General features: G+C 39.1%; 2 protein-coding genes across 2 annotated transcripts; one reads left to right on the top strand and one right to left on the bottom strand.

Moving 5' to 3' along the window:
• Positions 1-79: 79 nt before the first annotated feature.
• Positions 80-13,214, bottom strand: LOC111220319 (integrin alpha-M-like). The gene is made up of 30 exons (XM_022743373.1): positions 13,037-13,214; positions 11,568-11,670; positions 11,336-11,439; positions 11,128-11,198; positions 10,832-10,946; positions 9,043-9,170; positions 8,748-8,893; positions 8,141-8,291; positions 7,502-7,652; positions 7,248-7,321; positions 6,908-7,022; positions 6,260-6,399; positions 5,985-6,131; positions 5,675-5,887; positions 5,416-5,549; positions 4,992-5,140; positions 4,727-4,881; positions 4,441-4,566; positions 4,031-4,104; positions 3,152-3,293; positions 2,951-3,049; positions 2,786-2,865; positions 2,606-2,692; positions 2,414-2,483; positions 2,192-2,290; positions 1,995-2,075; positions 1,779-1,889; positions 1,522-1,635; positions 1,329-1,439; positions 80-1,093 (listed from the first exon to the last, which is right to left on the bottom strand). Exons 1-30 carry the CDS (start codon positions 13,071-13,073, stop codon positions 995-997), a joined length of 3,426 nt encoding a protein of 1,141 aa, XP_022599094.1. The 5' UTR covers positions 13,074-13,214; the 3' UTR covers positions 80-994.
• Positions 13,215-15,779: 2,565 nt separating this feature from the next.
• LOC111220317 (fructose-bisphosphate aldolase A) lies at positions 15,780-19,597 on the top strand. The gene is made up of 7 exons (XM_022743371.1): positions 15,780-15,886; positions 17,125-17,243; positions 17,496-17,762; positions 17,848-18,008; positions 18,333-18,591; positions 18,770-18,969; positions 19,128-19,597. The coding sequence occupies exons 2-7, from the start codon at positions 17,132-17,134 to the stop codon at positions 19,218-19,220; spliced, it is 1,092 nt and encodes a 363-aa protein (XP_022599092.1). The 5' UTR covers positions 15,780-15,886; positions 17,125-17,131; the 3' UTR covers positions 19,221-19,597.
• The last annotated feature ends 363 nt before the right edge of the window (positions 19,598-19,960 follow it).

Raw genomic sequence — 19,960 nt, 5'->3', positions numbered from 1 at the left:
GCTTTGACCACTCTTCCTTACGTTTATATTGTGTACTGTAAATGATACTCAGGTCACACTAAAGAGAATGCATCACGAGGCACTTCCAAATAAGTTTATATTTTTATAACAACAGAAGGTATTTTACTGTAATACAATTGTACAGGGAAATATCTTTTTCAAAATGTTTCATTTAATCCTGAAGGAAAAAAATGAAGGACAGTATTTTTCATGATATTTATTCTCTGTTCCATCATATTGTACCTGTTTTCTCTGAGTCATGTATGATTCAGACAAATGAAATGTGACAGTATATAATAAATATTGATGAAGCATAAAACAAATGTCTTTTCCATAAATTCTACATACTTATTGCTCAATATTACATATCTTATCATTTGTCCCTAAACAAAGCAATTCAGATTGTCAAGAAAAAGTGCATTAAATTGTTATTTTTAGCAAGCAGCTCCTAAGCATAACAGTTTTACAGTACCTTATGTGATGAAAACCCGAATCCAGCCGATCATACCGTGTTGATTTTTTTTCACATGACTAATACAAAATGTACAAACTAACACATATTCTTAGCAGAAATAGAAACGCAGAAATGATTCACTGTACACCAACAGTCGGCTGTTTAGTTCAAAATGTCACTTTGCAAAACCTGCCTGAAGCGCCTGGGCTGTGTTCAGAATCTCTCCCCATGTAATATACATAATGCACTACATTAACCTTCTGCCACTTTATTTGAATCTGGTTCCCAACCTTTTTGTCTAGTTTTGATCTTGTCACATGGTACATGTGTGGTTTTCCTTTGTTTCATTTGATTGAGGGAGTGATTTCAGGACACAGCCAGGCTCTTCTCTAGTTTAATGAATCAAAAGTGAAGGAATGGTAAAAGTGGTAAAAATGCCACTGGAGATTTGTTGTTTTGTGACCAGCTGCAATCAGCAGGCTAACATTGGGATTGTGCTGGATCTGGAAACAGCCAGTGTCAGTGGGATAGAAATAGATGTTATGCTTGGTCTGGTGTGGCTCCACCTTCATCAGCCCCTGCACCTTCCCCTCCTGCGTCATTAATCATTTCCTGGTATTTACTCTTGAAAAATCCCGCCTGAGAGAAAGAAATACAGAAAATTATCCAAAAACACTGCAATCCTGCATTAGAGCTGCATCATAAACAAAGAACCAAACCAGATGTGAGAACAACTGCTGAGTATTTGAAAATGAAAAGACACTGACTGGGTGCAATTTGCAGTAATGGTGACCCAGTAGCACACCTTATAGTGGCTTCATTGTCTCCATCAAGCCGTATAATAAACTGAAACAATGTATATACAGTATCTCACCTTATACAGGCCAGCAGTGAGTAAAGCCAGTAGAGCCAACCCTCCCAAGGATCCTCCGACGATCTCTTTGGTGAAGTTTGGTTCTGGATACACTTCTACCTCTGCCTTAATCTGTGAGGTGAAATGACACAATGAGGATCAAATTCAAGCTCATTTAAGAGCACAAATAAAGAGAATTTTAACGTGTAATCACCTTGCGAATGGGAGGGTTGTTATTAGACCCTGTTGAAAAGAAGATGAACTGGTTCCTGTCGTACTCCAGACTGGCCGTGCTGGTCAAGAGGAATTTGGCAGACTTAAGTCCAATCTGTTGAGAAATACAGGGGTATAGGATGAGCCTTTTGACTTGATCTGCAGTGATGTTCAGTTTTATTAATTGTTATTTCTGAATATAATATAAATATGTAATATTTGGGACCAGTTGTTGTATTACACATGCACATCAGTTACCTGCTCTATCCATCCTGAGCTAAGGTTGGCAGAGATTTTGTACTTCCTACTCTCCAGTCTTCCCATGAACCTAGTGCACTTGAACACTCTGCACTTGGCTACGGAGCAGTCCTGTGAGCGATTAAGAGAAGGTAGAAAGCAGAGAAAGCTGTAATGCAGTGCAATGTACATTTCTAAATATACATGCCAGAATGTAGATGGTAGAGGCGTACTTACCACTACTTTATTTTTCTGTATCTGAGCAACAAAATCTTTGACACTAGCTTGTTCATCCGTGTCTCTTTGGCAATTTGGAATCTGAAATAGAGCCGATTCATGTCAGTTTAACAGGTCCTTACATTTAACCATGTCCATCCATCTGCCCGTCCATGAGGCTGTAGTTGCACAAAAAGACATATTTTTGGGATCATTACCTGCAAACTGTCTGAATCCACCCAGATGTCTTTATCACCGAGCTTTACCGGCACCTTGATCACAACAGTGAAATTCAGCGCTCTGATATCATTTGTAACCTAAAAGAAAGGGTGAAAAGAAATGGTTGGTACTCAAGAGTCTAAACAAGCATTAAAGTCAAGACAGAATCAAGGTAATGAACATTAAAATAATTTTTGATACTATCATATAAGATATTTCACCACAAGTGATTGTTGGACTGGTTTCTGCAAATCATTCTTTCCATAAGTGAAATTGTTGTAGCTGAGGGAACTAAACAGATTAAACACACACATATTAAACATCTTTTTTAATATTACTTAATACAGTGTCAACTTAAAATGATTACTTTTTTTAAAATGAATTCCTTTTGTCTCACACAGAACAACACAAACCTTTCAACTGTGACGAAAATGCTGTACTTCACATCAATCTCTCTCATTTTGTAAAGCTCATTTGAACTGGAGTGTTCGAGATTGCCACTAAAAGAGAGAAGTGAAATTAACATATGACTAGTGAACACCTACAGGCTTGGTGCATAGTGTTGTGCTTATTCACAGGCAGCTGAACAGTACCTGGTGGCATTTGCAGTGACAAAAATCCTCCTCTGAAGTTGATTGTTGGTTTCGATCCCATAGGACACGATGAAGGAAGCCTAACGTGAAAGAGTTAGAATGAGAGTTTGATCGACTGTCACTGCAGCAATGAGAAGAGATGCTGCTGTACAAGAAAATACAAACCTTAGTGTTGCTCTTGAAAATAGGTTTGTCTATGGTGCAGTCTGTCCTTCCTCGTGATAATCCATCCTCACTGTCCAGTGAGTTGCACTCAATTCTTCCCTATATGAAACACAAAAGCAAACATCAACCACAATTGCTGGATGACCTAAGAGAGGAGCCGACCAGAGATGAACTGAAACCGACTACATCCTCATGCCTTACTTGCAGACTTGTGAACTTCCTGTAAGAGAGCCCAGCTGGGTATGTGAGAATAACACGGCTGTTGTAGGAGTTTTCACCACTGTTCTCCACTGTTACAGTGACATTCAACAGTTCATCAATGCCCACTTTAACCTCTGAGGATCTGGCAGATTATGAAAAAAGAGAAAAGTGAAGGGAGAGGAAAACAAGTCTAAGAGACTACAGGCGTGCTAGCAACTCTCTGAGGCCCTACGTAGGCACAGCAATTTGGCTAAATGCTAACATGCTCTCAATGACAACGCTAACATACTGATAGTAAGTAGCTATAACATTTCCCATGTTTTCTATCTTAGTTTAGTGTGTTAGCATGCGAACATTTGCCAATTAGCACAAAACTAAGTACAAGTACAACTAAGGCTCACGGGAGTGTCATTAGTTTTGAATGTATTTGATCATCAACCAAAGAACTGGACAAATAAAATTGAAACCCTGTCGATGTTGCTGCATGAAAAGTTAAGGAATCGCCAATATGATAACAAGTCATCCTGAGAGAGACATGAATATGTGTGCCAAATGTCATGACCCAGCTGTTGAAGCTTTTTAAGTAAAAGCAAATTAAAACCACTAGGTGGCAATAAAGAGAAAGACAAAGGATCTTTGAAGTCTAGGATTCATCATCTGGGAACCATGAATATCTTTACCTAAGCTCATGGCAATCCATCGAGCAGTTCTTTAGATATTTAAGCCTGAACTGACCAACCGACTGATAACTGACATCCCTGCTATTTTCTTTTACTACCGTGTCTGCAACCTCAAAACTGAAACTCTTTGTACTTGCAGAAATGAGCAAAGTAAACATGTGCTCACACACTCAGGTTAGGTGTCACTTTTGTATCTCACCTTGTGAAGTTGAAATCCACTTTCAGGTTATCAACACAGTTGTTGTCATTGCCGCAGTTGATCTCAAACCCTAACTGTGGAAGAGAGCGTGAACATATTTATTCAGAAAGTGTTACAGTAAAGACATTGCAGTTTAAGTTTGTCCACCTGTTCTCACAAATAAATTTACAATATTGATTCCTGCACATTTCATATTGCTGTAGAACTCGCCATAGTAGCTAATATAAAGTGGTCAATTATGTGGCAACTAGGAAATGAATTCCCAAAAAGTAGTAGCCAAAGTGAAGCTGTGTTCTTAATCTTGTAAAGACTAGGTTTTGTTGTTCGGTTAATACTCTGAACCACGTGTAAGAAGTGTTAGCAAGTACAAAACTGACCAATAGACAAGGGCGTCTCTAAAGGTCACTTACAGGATGAATAGTTGTCGTTTGAGCCTGCTGGGAGAGACTTGGTTTGAGATTTGTATTAGAGGGCAGACCATCAAAGGTGAACTTGAGCTCATTGGAAAGTACATTGAGAGCATCTTCTGGACAAGCCTGCAAGAAGAGGGCACAATTATTATGAAGGTTGCACTGGATTCAGTGACTTATTGCAGGACTCTTTAAAATAGCATGGGCTTAAAAAAAAGGATTTTTCCAGTCTTTGGGTTGTGGTAAGTTTCCCTGATGTTATTGTTAAAGATGTTAAACAACTCACATCAATAAGGAAGTTCTCGGTGAGGCATTTTTGCTCATTTAAAACAAGAATAATCGATCCAGTCTTCTCTTGTTGGTTCTCAGTGATGTAAGCTCTGTTGTTTGGGGCCTTGCGAGTGGCATCCAGTGTTAGAGTATAATTAATCCTTGCTTGAGCTGGAATAAATTAGAGTTTAATCTACATGTTGCTCATGTACACACATAAAAGGATTTAAACAGATGGACAGTGGCTCTTTGGTTAGGAAAAAGTGAGGACAATGACTCACCTGTGGCTACTGTAGACTCTCTGGTCATTGTAAAGCAGATTCTAGCAGAGTTATTCAATGGTTGTTTGCAGTCGTTGCTTGACTGCTGAGTAGGGATTTGGTTTGGGTTGAATGAAACTGTAGCTACTACCATTACTATAGGTTTTGATCTAGAAATAGACAGAGCAGGAAAATACATGAGAAAAAAAAACTTTGGCTTTGTGATGAATAATCTAACAGAATACTAAACTGGTAACAGTTGTATCTCCATGCCATTACTGACAAACAGTTTTGTCCTTAATTTTTACAAAGAGACTCAATGACTAAACAATTCTTTGCTCTACACACACACTGCAAAGTGGAAGTTTAGTTACTCCTGAAAGCGTAACAGTAGAATGACGAAAACACACCATAATAATGAATGAGAGGAGTATCTTGTACTTACCTGAGTAAGACAACTTTGCCCTTTGAACCCACCGCTAAGTCAGGCAGTCTGTCCCCACTCTGGTCAGAAGACCACCGACTGATCGACATACCGAAGAACTTCAGTCCTGACTGGACTTCAGAGGCAGCAATTCTCTATGTAAATGGAAGCATTTTAGTTAATCGAATTTAAAATTGTATAGATCTTAAGTACCTTGGAAAACATAAGGCCTGTCATACTGGATGTGTTAAATCTTTGCTGGCTCTTTGAGCTTGCTCACCTGCGAGTAGGTATCATTGATTCCGCTTCTTCGTTCGCCAAGGAATATGTAGATGCTGCCTTGACCATCGTTCTCCAGAGGTGCTCCAACTGCCAAATCACTGAGTTTATCTTCATTTAGATCAGGCAGTGCAGCAAGAGACGAGCCAAACCTTCCTTTGTCAGACGCCACCCCTCTCAGTATCACCGGAGAATCTAAGCGACACTCAACTTTCTGGTGAAAATATAAGGATGAGAGTCAGTGATTGCATGAGCGTTAAAAAAAATACAAATAGATTCATTTAATGGCACTAGATTAAACTGGTATTTACCAAATCCCTTAACATGCAAACGTAAACTCTTCCCTCTCTATCAGAGTCCTTGTACATAGGGGCAGATATGAGGATTAGGTCAGTGAAGCCGTCGAGATCCATATCCATGGCACAAACCTCTGCACCAAAATATTCACCAGTCTGAAACTGATGTAGGAAGCAACAAATGATTACAAAACAATTCAAATAAAGGAAGAAAACAACATTTTTTATTCAAGAGAAAACATTTTTTGTCTTCTACACATGGATCGTCTATCTTATGGGTAAACACGCACCTGCCACGGAGAGGGGTCAATCACTTGTTGGTTTTGGTATTTGTCAACTGCCATCACAATCCCTACGTGTTTATACCTCGGAGCTCCAACAACTGTCAGTGGGCTGTTTCGCCGGGTTATAGCAACTGCCATGGAGTAACCTACAATTTGAGAGTCAAAGCCATCATGATTTCGCCAATGTAGACAAATTGTGGCCTTTATATTTTTCATTATCATTAGCGCTGCAGGGAAAAAAGTTGAAAATTACATATTTCAGCAAATAGTCATACTAAAAGAAAAAAGATAAAATAATACAAAAAACTTCTTTGAGTCTCAGGCTATCCAATATTTCTTGAAGGAGTCTTCCAGTTCATTATATTCTTTTCTTGTCAGTGTGTGACTTGCATGTTTGAGACCTAATTTTCCCCAACATTCAAGTCCTGGGATCACAAAGGGTCTTAACATTTATAAAACCATCTAAATTTCTAGACTAGCTGCGTTTCCAGGATTTGCTGAGATCTTACTGGCTTTTGCACAACTCTTACTCTCACTTAATAAATCACCGATTTCACCTACTCTTGGATGGTCTGCATTTGGATCCGTTGTAACTTTAAAACCTGACACAAATCACGTGTATGTGTTTTTACTGTATTATTATAATATTCATACCCAGATAACTGTCAGGCTCCATAGACACAGGCTCAAAAGGCAGCTGGCTTGTTCTTGTGTATCGCAGGAACCCTCCTCTCCATTGGTTGGCACCAACAACAGCCATCTGAATTGCCTGCAGCATAGACAGAAATTTAAAGAAAATGTGTTTCCCATAAATCACCAAAAGAAAAAGCTAAATGCATTATAGATTCAAAATATGTTTTCTGTTAAATTGTGCAGCTGTCTGTTTGCTTTTTAGCTACAAAGGCTGGCATATAGAGACATGAGTGAGTGGGTGTCTGTGTGTCTCAGACTATATTTTCCAGTGAATTGCTGGTGTATTTTGTTTTTTAATTACCCCAGGCACAAAAGCAACACTGAATCCAGCCTGAGCCATTTCCATTTTCAGTGTCTCTCCACTGGATTGAGATCCTGTAACAGCAAAAGAAATGAGCACTTATCATTTCTTGTTTGTTATAACAGTATTTTCATATATTCCAATTCAATAACATATACCAACTGAATAAATGAAACTGGACTCTAATGCATGTATAGTATTTTCAACTGAAAATGTCAATATGATTGCAAGCAATAGTGAGTTTACATCTGTACCTTCAATAGAGAAGATTTTGTCCTGTAAATTCTGCCTTATCTTTTGAAGTGCTTCAAAGTTCTCCACTTGAAACACATGGTCGCTCGAGGGAGAAGATGCAATGGTAATCAGTTCATTTTTTGCATTGACATCAGAAAATGCACTCCCCACCTAGGAATGTTGAGAAAAAATATTTAAGTTCTTATACTGTGCAACAGAGTTGATTTGTTTACTTGTTAATATACAGTTGATAAAATAAAGGTTTTAGCCACATAAAAAGGCCATTCATTAAATTATATAATTTAATAATGAATATATATATTTAAAATATAATTTGTATTAATTACTCGCAAATTGACTGACAAGTCTTAAATAGACAAGCTAAACTTGACAGAAACTAAATCCAAGATAACGCCTCTCAAATTAATTTTTTTTTACAAAGGTTTGTGAACTGGGCTGGTTATATAAGAAAGTACAATACAAATTGACAGGATCGAGAAATTAGATTTTGGACATTGGGCCTTTAAAGTAGTCAAATAGCATCATGTGACAGTATTCACCGTATATCGTATATACACGTCGTTATACACGTATAAAACACAAAAAAGGCCTATTTATGAAAATACATTCTGCACGTTTGACTTAACTGAACAACTTACCCCAATTGCAAATCGAACAATCTTTTTCTGCTCAGCGGATTGAGCTGCATTTGACAACTGACCCCGGTCATGAGACGCTCCATCAGTAATGACTATCAAGATCCTCTTCACATTTGGTCTGGAACCTTTTCTTGGTGTGAAAATATTTTCCCTGAACAAGAAAGATATAATTTCAAGACACTTTTTTACTGTGTATTTTGTCATGTTATAAGACTATATCGCTAGAGACTATCAACATTTGTGAACAATTTTGACACCTTGCAGTTTTTTTGTTTCAAAATATGTGCATTATCTCAGTAATGCAAGTATATTGGCTTAATGTTCCACATTTAGTTCTGCCAGTTGTCCAGGAATGTAAATAAAACAATTTTAATGTCTAGCCCTGTTCTCATCCACTGCACGGGAGACAGTACACAACACCACAAACTATAGCTTTTGACATCACAAGTAGTTGTTGCCTTAGTCAGAAATTTCCAAAGTCTACACAGTTCTTGGTGCTTTCAAATTTGTTGTTTTTTCAGGACTAGAAAAGTATACAGTACATCTGTTACAATTCAATTCAAACCACCATTACATTATCTGACTTTAGTATCATGTCAGCACCTACACCACATATCTGATGGCCTTGGCTGTGTAAGTTCCTCCCATTTGTTGATATATTCCATTAATGTTATACTCCCATTGTCCAGATGTGAAAAAATTATCAAAGTAATAGTGGATATGGTGTGACGAAGAGAACTGGGCAACAGCAAACTGCAAAAAGAGGAGGAAAATTGTGGAAACATAAATATTGGAAACCATTACAAATTGTGGAATTATATTTACAAATGGAATTGCATTTTCTTCAACACTGCACCAGAAATGAGTGTAGTTTAAGTGACAGTGGGAACACAGTACTTTACCTGTCTACCTTTTCCCATTAATGTGCGGACCAGATCTATCACGAATTCCTTCATCCTTCTAAAATCTGGACCAGATACGCTGCCTGAACCATCCAATAGAAATGCAATATCTGCTTCTGCTCGGCAATCTGTCAAAGACAGACGATAGAATTATCAGTAAAGCGTTCATTTGAAAATTTTTCCACATAATATATCACATGAAATATACAGTATGTATGCAGCAAACAGATTCTGTGGATACTTAATACCTACAGAAAGTTCCCTTTTAACATCCCTTTGAATTCTTTCATTATACCTGCATTATCTAGGTGACTACATCAGTCATAACCTTTTCATTTTGTGTAAGTTCACACAAATCATTATGCAGCACAGGGACACTGGGAACCATGCAAGTGGCAATAGCCAATCAGGTGAGCAGGCCAAACTAATAAGTAGGCTCATTGCCAGCAGGTGTGGAGACCGCAAGCTGCCTCCACAAACACTAATGATGCTGTGTATCTCTCTCAATGTGGCTGATAGTGTTTTGTACACTTGTGGGTCTTTTAAGCCAAATATTTTTCATCATTAACTAAGTTTTATGTTCATTTTTGTGTTTTTATTGTTTGGATACTGTAGGCGTGCAAACACCCCGAGGTATTGTATCTTTTAATCACTGATATAGAATATATATCGAAAAGAGATGGATGACCTAGCGCTGAGGTTTGTAATGTATTAATTCAGCTTTGAAAACTTTAGTATTAGGTATTTTATTTCTTATTCCCTTTTTTATTGTGGTTCATTGTAGAACTGACTTCACATAGTTTCGTTTCTAGTAGTTTCTAATGCTGCTGCTGCTGGTGGCCTCCAGTTCATATTTGATGGTGATATGGTTTGCGGTCGAACATTTTATTAGTGTGTTTTTTCATTTCAAGTTTGTTTTGGTTGGTGTTACATTTCTCTCAGGTAGAATAATTCCACTGCTCCATGAGTGGGTAGTTGGTTTTCCGGCTGTGGTACGACTACTCTTTGTTCTTTGTTTTAGAATTTAGTAAATGTTATGGTAGATAACCCACACTGACTGTTGTGGCCTTAATACACCTATGTTACAATTACATATTGTGTTTTTAATTACTGTAAATGTTATTTTGAAGTGTTTTTATATACACACACACGTGTGTGTGTGTATATATATATATGATTTTATTTGTTTGTTTTGTTTGTTTTTTTACATTACAAATTTGAAGAGAGGCAAAGGAGGTGAGTGAGTTGGGTTTCACAATGAATAACAATCCAGAGGAAGGAATTAAAAGGAGGAACATATTTGGTATTTGTTTGTTCCATTTAATCTAGACATGCTTCTAGGGGTGTTCTGAAAGTACAAGCCAACGATGATCAACAATGACATGCTTCAGCCCAGGACAACATGTGGTAAGAGACTTAATTTCTACAAAGTTTTGTCAAAGTTGTCTTTATTTATTTTTTGTTTAAAATTCATTCAATTTTATTCACTACTGTTTCAGTTTGTAGATAATACATTAGTATTTCTTTCCACAGACTATATGTACATTACAGAAATTGTTTATTCTAATTGTGAGGTCCAACAGCTTGTGTGGTCTGACAGCTCTGTCAATGCAATCCCCCACAAATATAGGTGCACAAGGGGTGTGTGTGTGTGTGTGTGTGTGTGTGTGTGTGTGTGTGTGTGTGTGTGTGTGTGTATATGTGTATAGATATATTATTATGAATATTTTTCTCACCTACCTTTTTATCATGGGTATTTTTTTTCACAAACTCTGCATATGGCATTTACCTTCAAGAGAAGACGGAATAGGAAGTCCAACACGACTTGACGGGTCTATCGCAAAGCACACACCATTGTACATGGTGATACTCCTGCAGTCCTTTGGGATGGTTGGGCCACATGCCTGAAAAGAGACAACACAATAACATCAACATATATACATGACAATATGTTGATTTATTTTCCTGTCACCTTAAACAATACTTTCAAGCTGCAAGAAGTTTAAAAGGTTTAAGGGGAATTTTGACTGATTGCTGCATTGATATTAACAATGTAGTGGAACTCTCTGTAGTTTACAAACTCACCATAGTGTTTTGATTGGTGGGATCCCTCGTCAATGTCAAACCAAGGGACATGTTGACTGCAAACGCTGGCACTGAATTGTAAACAGTTATGTTTGGGGAGAAAAAAAACTAATATACTATTCAAGTAACATGCTTGGTGGAAAAATCCCTTCACCATGTTAGTTTCAAGACTTTCTGTTGAAATGTTTAGAAATCAATAGTTACCTACCTGAAATGGGCAATTTTTGGCATGATACACCTTCAGTGGTGCACTTGTATATTTCACCCCTTTCATTTGGTGAATACTGTTGAAGGGGAGCGCTGACGAGCAAGCTGAGGAAGTGAAAATCAGACGAATGTGTGTGGTGAGCACAGTGTAGCTAAATAAAGCCTATATCGTCTGTATTATGAAATGTTATCTGTTCATGTCCTCAGTGCTCTGACACATGTGTCTGACTTACTCTGACTGTCTTTGCACCACCTGGTAGCCAAAACCTGCGGCTCTGTTACTCCAGGACTTCCAAGCCACGGGTTCGATGTTGAAACAAGGTGCAGTTTTTAACACTGAGAAATGAAAAGATCGGAATCTGATTTAAAGCCACTATGAATAGACTGTTAATGTGATTATAACATACATTGTCTCTCTTGATAATACCACTAGGGAGCACCACAGTCAAAAAAATGTCAAATTCTAAACATAGTAGCTCTAAAAGATTATTCATTTAAAAAATAGATTCAGAATTACATTCTTGAGCCAGTTATTTTCCTTCCTGTTAACTTGTGATTCTTATTCTATGTGATATTTCTTCTTTAATATTTCTTTAAAAGCAGAAAAGACTGCTTTACATAAAAATACTGAGATTACCTTGATTTTAAAGATACTGTGTACTACTGCACACGGAAACGTAGGACTTCCTAATATGGGATTTTCTGACATTGAGTGTTTTCGTTGCACAAGTAAAGCCTTCTCTTTTTTCCTTATTTGGCCAGATACAATACAAACTCTAACTGCCTGACAAAATCTGAATATTTTCTTATGGTCAACAACTTTATAAGAGATTGTGTGAATAGACTGAAATTCAGACTGACACTGGTCAGGTATGTCTGACAGATATTGATCAATTTTGGCATCATTTACATTTTGTGAATCATGTGGTAGTTTTGTCATAGCTTCACCAAAAAATAAATTCATAAATTAAATGTTTTCATCACAGTGAAAAGTTACGGACTCGGGTTCTGCTTTTTCTTGTCACTACACCCTTAGTTAGGTTTCTGTAGCCATTGTTGTATCAGAAAAACAGTAAAAAGTTGCTCTTGATTGTACAAGTCAAATACATACTGAACTAGTTTAAACCACACAGCAGCAGAAGTGATAAATTATTCATACCCCCTCAGTGGGACAGATAACTAGAATGTGTTGTGTTGGTTGTGATATATTTGTCATGGTGTCACAAGTTGTGTAGGCTCAGCAAGATTACTTTTAAGAGATGAGTAATCGCTGCTGTAGCTTCTTTATGGTCAATTTGCATTCAAACATAATGTAGGATATCTGTCTCTAAAGATTGTGACCTCTCAAGAGAGTGAAATGTCTTGTGATTATTTGCCAGTCTTGCTAGTGTCATGTAATTGTTATAAAGTGACATAATTATTGATGGCAACAGGTGACTTTTCTTACAATACTTGCAATTCAATTGTATTCAATATTAAGGGCTTTTTTTTTTTTTTTTTTTTACATTACGTTTTCTACATTTGTAGTCATTAATCTTCTAGTCCTGGTGGTTTTTATAAAATAACAATTTATGATATTTGGTATGCATAACTCACAGCTGAAGAAGGTGTAAATTAAATATGTCATTAAATAAAATTGCTAGCACAAATATTTTTAAAGAGACAATGAAAGACAAAATCAGGAGGTTCAAACGTGTCTTACCCGTCAAGAATATTGTAGCAGTAATTATGAAGTCCATTGTATTCTTCCCATGGAAAATGCTAAAAGTGTGATGCAGTCTCTAAGCTCTGAATGTATTTGGAAACTATGACAGGTATTTTTTCTACTGTTAGAAAGCGGAATGTCGCAAGCAAACTGCAGAAATCATGAGGTTTGATAGCTAGTTAGAGGAACTCATATGTAGGAGGGGTTACAATATTGACAAACCTTCTATTAAGTGTGGACACACTAGATGCTGTCACTTGATTGCACAAAGCATGGTCATTTTTTAATTCTGATTCAGTCCTTCAAGACCCGTATATCTACGACTTCTACGACTATTGAGCAGAAGGAACTCATTTACAAGTTAGTTTCAGAGCAAGCAGCATTATGCTATACCCAGAATGATGTGGTGGACGCACAGGTCTTCACAGGTCCAAACATTCCTGCCCGACCCCTACAAGACCCGGAAATGTAGGCACTACCCGGAACCCAACCAAACCTGTGCACTACTTGCAGGCTGAGACCAGAACCGATGTGGAAGCGAGCGGTGCTACACCCGAACCCGAGCCCGAACATTTGTAATTTTTTTTATCGCAAGGTTAAGACACGCCCATGTTGTTTAAGGTTAGGGATAGGTCTTCCGTAGTTCCGCGAGGCTTTCGTCGTACGGAAGTGGGCGTCGTTCCTTTTAAACTGGGTTGGAGAAAGAATACATTTGTCCTGGACCCATGCGGAAACGACGGACCCCGAACAGGAGACACAGACCCAATAGGCACCGATCTCACAGCTGATAACGTTGATTTAGAAGTTGCCTAAACAAAACTTGCATATGCATATCATCCGTCCTCCTTGCCAAGACAGTTGGTAAAATACTTTCAGGATTTCCGGTATTCCCTCCTGCTTACTGAAATAGCATTGCTAATCCTCTCATAATTTCATCCTAAAAGTCACTTGCTCTCACGTTGATGGATGACAAGTGCGTCTCATTTAGAATCAGCTCTGTTGCATCTAGCATAATACACTGACCAAGCCGCGGGCCCTTCCTGACGCAGCCTGGGTTCGAGGGAGCCAAGGATCCCAGCAGCCAACCTGCTCCACTGCTCTAATAATGATTAAATGTATATATAGCTATATACAACAGGAAGGAAATTTAGTTGTTGGCTGTATGAAGGGAATTACCTTTACACATTGAATGTGTTTCATTGAGATATTTTGATGGCTCACTTTTCATAAGAAACCAGTCAGGGAGAGAGGAAGTGACATTTTATATCAACAGATCTGAATCTACTATTTGTTTCTACTTTACCATAGTGAGATTAGGTGTAAACCAAACAACTGTTCAAACAAGCCATGCAATACTTCTAAAAATAAAAAGGTTCATTTCTCTTTTTGCTTGACTTCCTCTGTATTGTCTCATCCCAGCTGTTAGAATACTTGAGCACTAACACTATGAGTTAGTGGAATAGTGATGGGTTCACTATCTGATGGCTTTATGTCTGTTTTTTTTTTTAAATATAAGTTTGAAATAGATAAATCATAGTAGATGTTCTATGCATGTACCTGCTGTGAATGTGAAACCATCAAGTTTTTGGACTATGACTTGATAATGGTGCAGTGGATATTTCACAATTTACTCAATGGAGGATGGAAATTTAGTTGACTGGGTACAGATTTTGTAGGAAAAAAAAGAATAACATTTGAACCCTGTCTACTGGGTAGATAATAAATTAAGAGACCCTGCTTTTTGTGTCTTTGTCACAACTCTGCATGTTGAAATATTCAGCCCACAATTTGTTCAGGAAGTAAACCTCTTCCTTTCTACTGATCACTGGTAATTATGAGTTCTGTTGTCTGCACAACTCAAAGCAGTATGCTCTGACCATCTCCACGGTGCACGTGCAATGTGTCATATCACAGCATTTTCGATAACTGTGACTTGTAGTTTCACGTGACCTATCTGAGTGAGAACACGTATGAGGTATAAAGTGTTGTGCAAATTAACTATGTGCATGTGCAACCTTTGCCAGGCTCCCTGCTTGACCCTTTCCTGACGATCGAGAAAGGTCAAGAAAAGGTCAAGGATCAGTGCACTGTGTTGCTGTGTCTGGATTGGATTTCTAAGGGCAGGTTAGCAATGTTGTCACATGCTCTCCAAGTCTCTATGTGAGTGTGTGAGTGTGTGAGTGTGTGAGTGTGCGTGTGTGCGTGTTATTAGTACATAACTGCATGTACCCCAGTTATCTTCCTCCACATACCCTTTCAAATGACCTCTGGGTGCCAAGATGCTCTTCTCAGTTGAGACAGCACATTTTAAACTAACTGCATTTGTATAATGTATGAAAAATGTATTTATCCATTACAACATACACTTTATAAAATTGCCTTAAACTAGGATGTACCGGTTGCAGCGATGTGCTCGGACAATGTATAATTTTGTTTAAGGAAGATGTAAGAAACTTTATTCTTTATTGAATATTTCCAAATAATATCCTCTACACCTCTGCCCACCTATTTATGCTATACTTTCATACAACATTTCTATGTGTATATCCCTATATTTCCCACCGTACAGTAACTGTCCCTCTCTCTGTTGCTTTCTCTGCCATTCACTGATACTCTTTGCCCTTTCACTGGCTCCTCACTACCATGTTACTCCAGCCACAGTCTCTCTGAATGTCACGAGCCATCTCTGGTTGCGTCCTGATCTTTTTATAGCTGGGCAGCTGAAATGTGAGGGGTCACAATGGGAGGATAAATACAAGGGCCAGCAGGCTGGAGGGGGTGTCGCAGACGAAAGCCGGATCTTCTCCCTCCCTCTCTCTTCTCTCAGCTCTCCTCCTAAACTCAAAGGTAAAAGAACAGACCATTACAACTATGAGATAAATGCATTGCTTTAATTGGCTTTTTGCGCTACATGTTGAAGATCTTGTACTTATGAGGCATGAGGCACATAACTTTTCACACATGCTAGAGATGTAAGGTTCCACCTACTCCTATGCTTTTTTAAATTTGTGGTTACTGTGACGGCCAGAGCCATATTTAACCCACAGACAGATGCACTCTTGCCTAACCCTGATACACTAAAACAAACTGAGTTTTCAATGATACTTTTCAATTTCAATAACGAGTTGCTTCATTTGCACTGTAGTCCACACTTGACTTTCACACTTTTTCCCTCAGTATTTTATATTTTCACATGTAGTCTTGGTACACAACACACTAAGTGACCTGACTGCTTTGCTTTACTATGTAACAATTTATGTGATGCAAAGTTTCCACTGCTTTGTTGTTGGTCTTGACTCACCAGTCTGACTGCTCACTTATCTATAAATGTATATTTCTATATTTGTCATATCGGTGTAGTTACTAACCTTCCTGTTGACTACATGACTTCTGACAAGTGAAGGGTGGGAAGCTGCACATTCAGCTCTAACTAATGTCTTCTTGCTAAACCATAATGCTTCCGTTGCTTTGCAGTAGCACACTGTGTATATTTAGTCCAGCCTATTGATAGTGGAGGCACAGACAGGGGAGAGAGAGGGTGGGGGTGTGTAGAGGAGGTGGGTGATAGAGGAGGAATGAGGAGGGAAGGGACATTGAAGGGGGGCAGAAAGGTCAGGGATAAGAGGCTAGAAAATGGAATAGGTCATCCGCGTGCTTGTCATGATTTTTCAAGGGTGGTCAGAAATGTGGAGGATGGGGCAGAGGAGGGTGGAGGGCTCTTTGACACTGGATACTTTGTACTGCTGCACATTGTGCCTGGGGAATAGTGTGCAACCCCAGCACATAAAGAGCGTTATGTTACTGCAGCAGTTATAGATGCAACAACTGCAGCTACATAGTCACCAGCTGGTTTGATGTATTCGTCAATAGAGGACAGACAGGAAAATGTTAAACCATACAGTCGGGCTCTTGCTTCACCACATCCGTACTAGTTACCCCACCTCTGCAGTGTCTCATTCTCTCGACAACCACAACCATTGCAGTTTGAATTTTGTTGAACTTTTGCCCTCCATGCGTATTCTCATGTAGTCAGATGTTTCCTTCATCATCATCTCATTCTTGGTCTTTCTTCTCTTCCTATCCAGAGTCAGGATGCCTCACGCATACCCCTTCCTCACTCCTGAGCAGAAGAAGGAGCTCAGCGATATTGCTCACAGGATTGTCGCTCCCGGCAAGGGAATCCTCGCCGCAGACGAGTCCACTGGTAAACAATTTCAACAAAGCCTTTATCTTACAAGGAAGCTCTGTTATGTTTATTTATCAGATAACAGAGCTGGCATGGCTAGGCCTACATGTGAAGAGGAAGTCATTCAAACTGAGCAAAATAATCAGGAACACAATTAGGTTGTGACTGCCTGGTTTAAATGTAAATCTCTAAAAAACAAAACTGAAAATGGTCTGCGAACACCCTAGTGCACTTCACAACCCAGTTTTCATCTTTCTCTTCAACCTCCAGGCAGCGTGGCCAAGCGCTTCCAGAGCATCAATGCTGAGAACACTGAGGAGAACAGGAGGCTGTACCGCCAGCTCCTCTTCACCGCAGATGACCGCGTTGCCCCTTGCATTGGTGGCGTAATCCTCTTCCACGAGACCATGTACCAGAAGACCGACGGTGGCAAGACCTTCCCCCAGCATCTCAAAGAGAGAAAAATGGTGGTGGGCATCAAGGTCGACAAAGGTGTTGTCCCCCTGGCCGGAACCAACGGCGAGACAACCACCCAGGGTGAGCGAAGAACACTTTTAGACACAAAAAGAAAAATACATCAATATCTTGTAGTGTCTCTGTCTAACTTATCCCTCTTTCGCAGGTCTCGATGGACTGTATGAGCGTTGCGCCCAGTACAAGAAGGACGGTGCTGACTTTGCCAAGTGGCGCTGTGTGCTGAAGATCACCCCCACCACTCCCTCAAGACTGGCCATCATTGAGAACGCCAATGTCCTGGCTCGCTATGCCAGCATCTGCCAGATGGTAAGATGCAACAGATAGGTGGTTTTCCTCTTAATTTCACATGCTTCATAGCATGGGTTTTTGGGTGGATATTATACAAATATTAAAAACCTTCTGCACTATTGAAAGAGTAGCTCCAATTCCATTTTGGCCTCTTTTTTATCAATTAAGAAATCATACTATAATACCTACATGTAAGTCTCTGTTGTTGCTTTTAAAAATAACAAAGCAATTTAATAAAGCCCCTTAAAATCTGGACCCAGCTGTGAGAGGACCAACTTGCCTTTCTCAGCTGTCGGTATTTGTTAACATAGTAGTTCTGACTTTTGTCCCTGCCTCCTTCAGCACGGCATTGTCCCCATCGTTGAGCCTGAGATTCTCCCCGATGGTGACCACGACCTGAAGCGCTGCCAGTACGTTACTGAGAAGGTCCTGGCTGCTGTCTACAAGGCTTTGTCTGACCACCATGTCTACCTGGAGGGCACCCTGCTCAAGCCCAACATGGTTACCGCTGGACACTCTTGCTCACACAAGTACAGCAACCAGGAGATTGCCATGGCAACTGTGACTGCCCTGCGCCGCACCGTGCCCCCTGCAGTCCCTGGTAAGCTGGATGCACAAAATATTCTCATGTTGACATACATACATCTGCAGACTTTGCAAACCCAAAATAAATAATAAAAAAAATGTTATAAAAGGATTGAATTTTTTATTGTATAAACATTGTCTCAACAAATGTCTCAAGAGGTGTGTTGCTAACCTCTCATCATCTTCCCGTACAGGCATTACCTTCCTGTCTGGTGGCCAGAGTGAGGAGGAAGCCTCTATCAACCTGAACGCCATGAACATGTGCCCTCTGCACAGGCCCTGGGCCCTGACCTTCTCCTATGGCCGTGCCCTGCAGGCCTCTGCCCTCAAAGCCTGGGGTGGCAAGAAGGAGAATGGAAAGGCTTGCCAGGAGGAGTTCATCAAGAGAGCTCTGGTACGTGTGAATATAAATACAAATGTTCATATAAAAACATAATATATGAAAGTATGTCATTGTAAAGTAAGTTACACATATGCTGCAGTCGATTTTTTTAAGAGAACTTCAGTACTGTAATGTGCATTCAATAACTTTGTCCTTTTTGCCTCTTACAGGCTAACAGCCAGGCCTGCGTTGGCAAATATGTGCATAGTGGAAGCAGCGCTGCCGGTGGAGAGTCACTGTTCGTGGCTAACCACGCTTATTAAGCATGGACACTCACCAGCTCCCCTTCCATCATCTTCCCACCATTATTACATCACCACCGAAAAAAAAAAAACATGTCCTCTTAGACACTGCCTATGAAACGGTCTCTCTGCTATTGACAATAACACTTTCAACATCTTAACACAACATCTTGGTAGAAAGGAAAGTTTGAAAAAACTTTTCTTTGGGTTGTTGCTGTAGCCAGGAGATTCTGGAAAAAAAGTTCTGCCTCCATTCCCTTACCTTTTATTTTTAAACACCTTTTTTCAGGTGAAGATTACCACACTGTTTTTACACAACCTTATGCTATTCTTTCCTTGGTCTAATTCCACCAAGTGCAGTATAAAACTGTTATCATGGAATAAAGCATTTACCCTAACATGTGGCTTTACTTCATTCTTACTGAGCTTTTGCTTTACTATCTTTTTGAGTAAAAAAAGGGAAGAAAAGCCTTACCTCTCCTCTTTCAGGAATTATATTAGATTTTGAGTAAATGCACATCATTATTGGGAAGCTGAAGCAACATGTAGCCTAATATCAAATATCATTATGCACACACACACACACACACACACACACACACACACACACTCTTTATTTACTTTATAAGAAAACTACAATTATCTGAAATGTATGGTTGTACATTTCCTTTTAGGGTGTCTTCCATTTGCATATAAAATACATGGTTGTAAATGATTCCCAACTTAAAAATTATTCTTCCCATTATAGCATAGTAAGATGT

The sequence above is a fragment of the Seriola dumerili genome, unplaced genomic scaffold (assembly GCF_002260705.1).
Source record: "Seriola dumerili isolate Sdu_G_001 unplaced genomic scaffold, Sdu_1.0 BDQW01000068.1, whole genome shotgun sequence".
In the NCBI taxonomy this organism is placed as follows: Eukaryota; Metazoa; Chordata; class Actinopteri; order Carangiformes; family Carangidae; genus Seriola; species Seriola dumerili.
The sequence above is the reverse complement of the archived record's forward strand: the minus strand, read 5'-3'. Positions and strand labels throughout refer to the sequence as shown.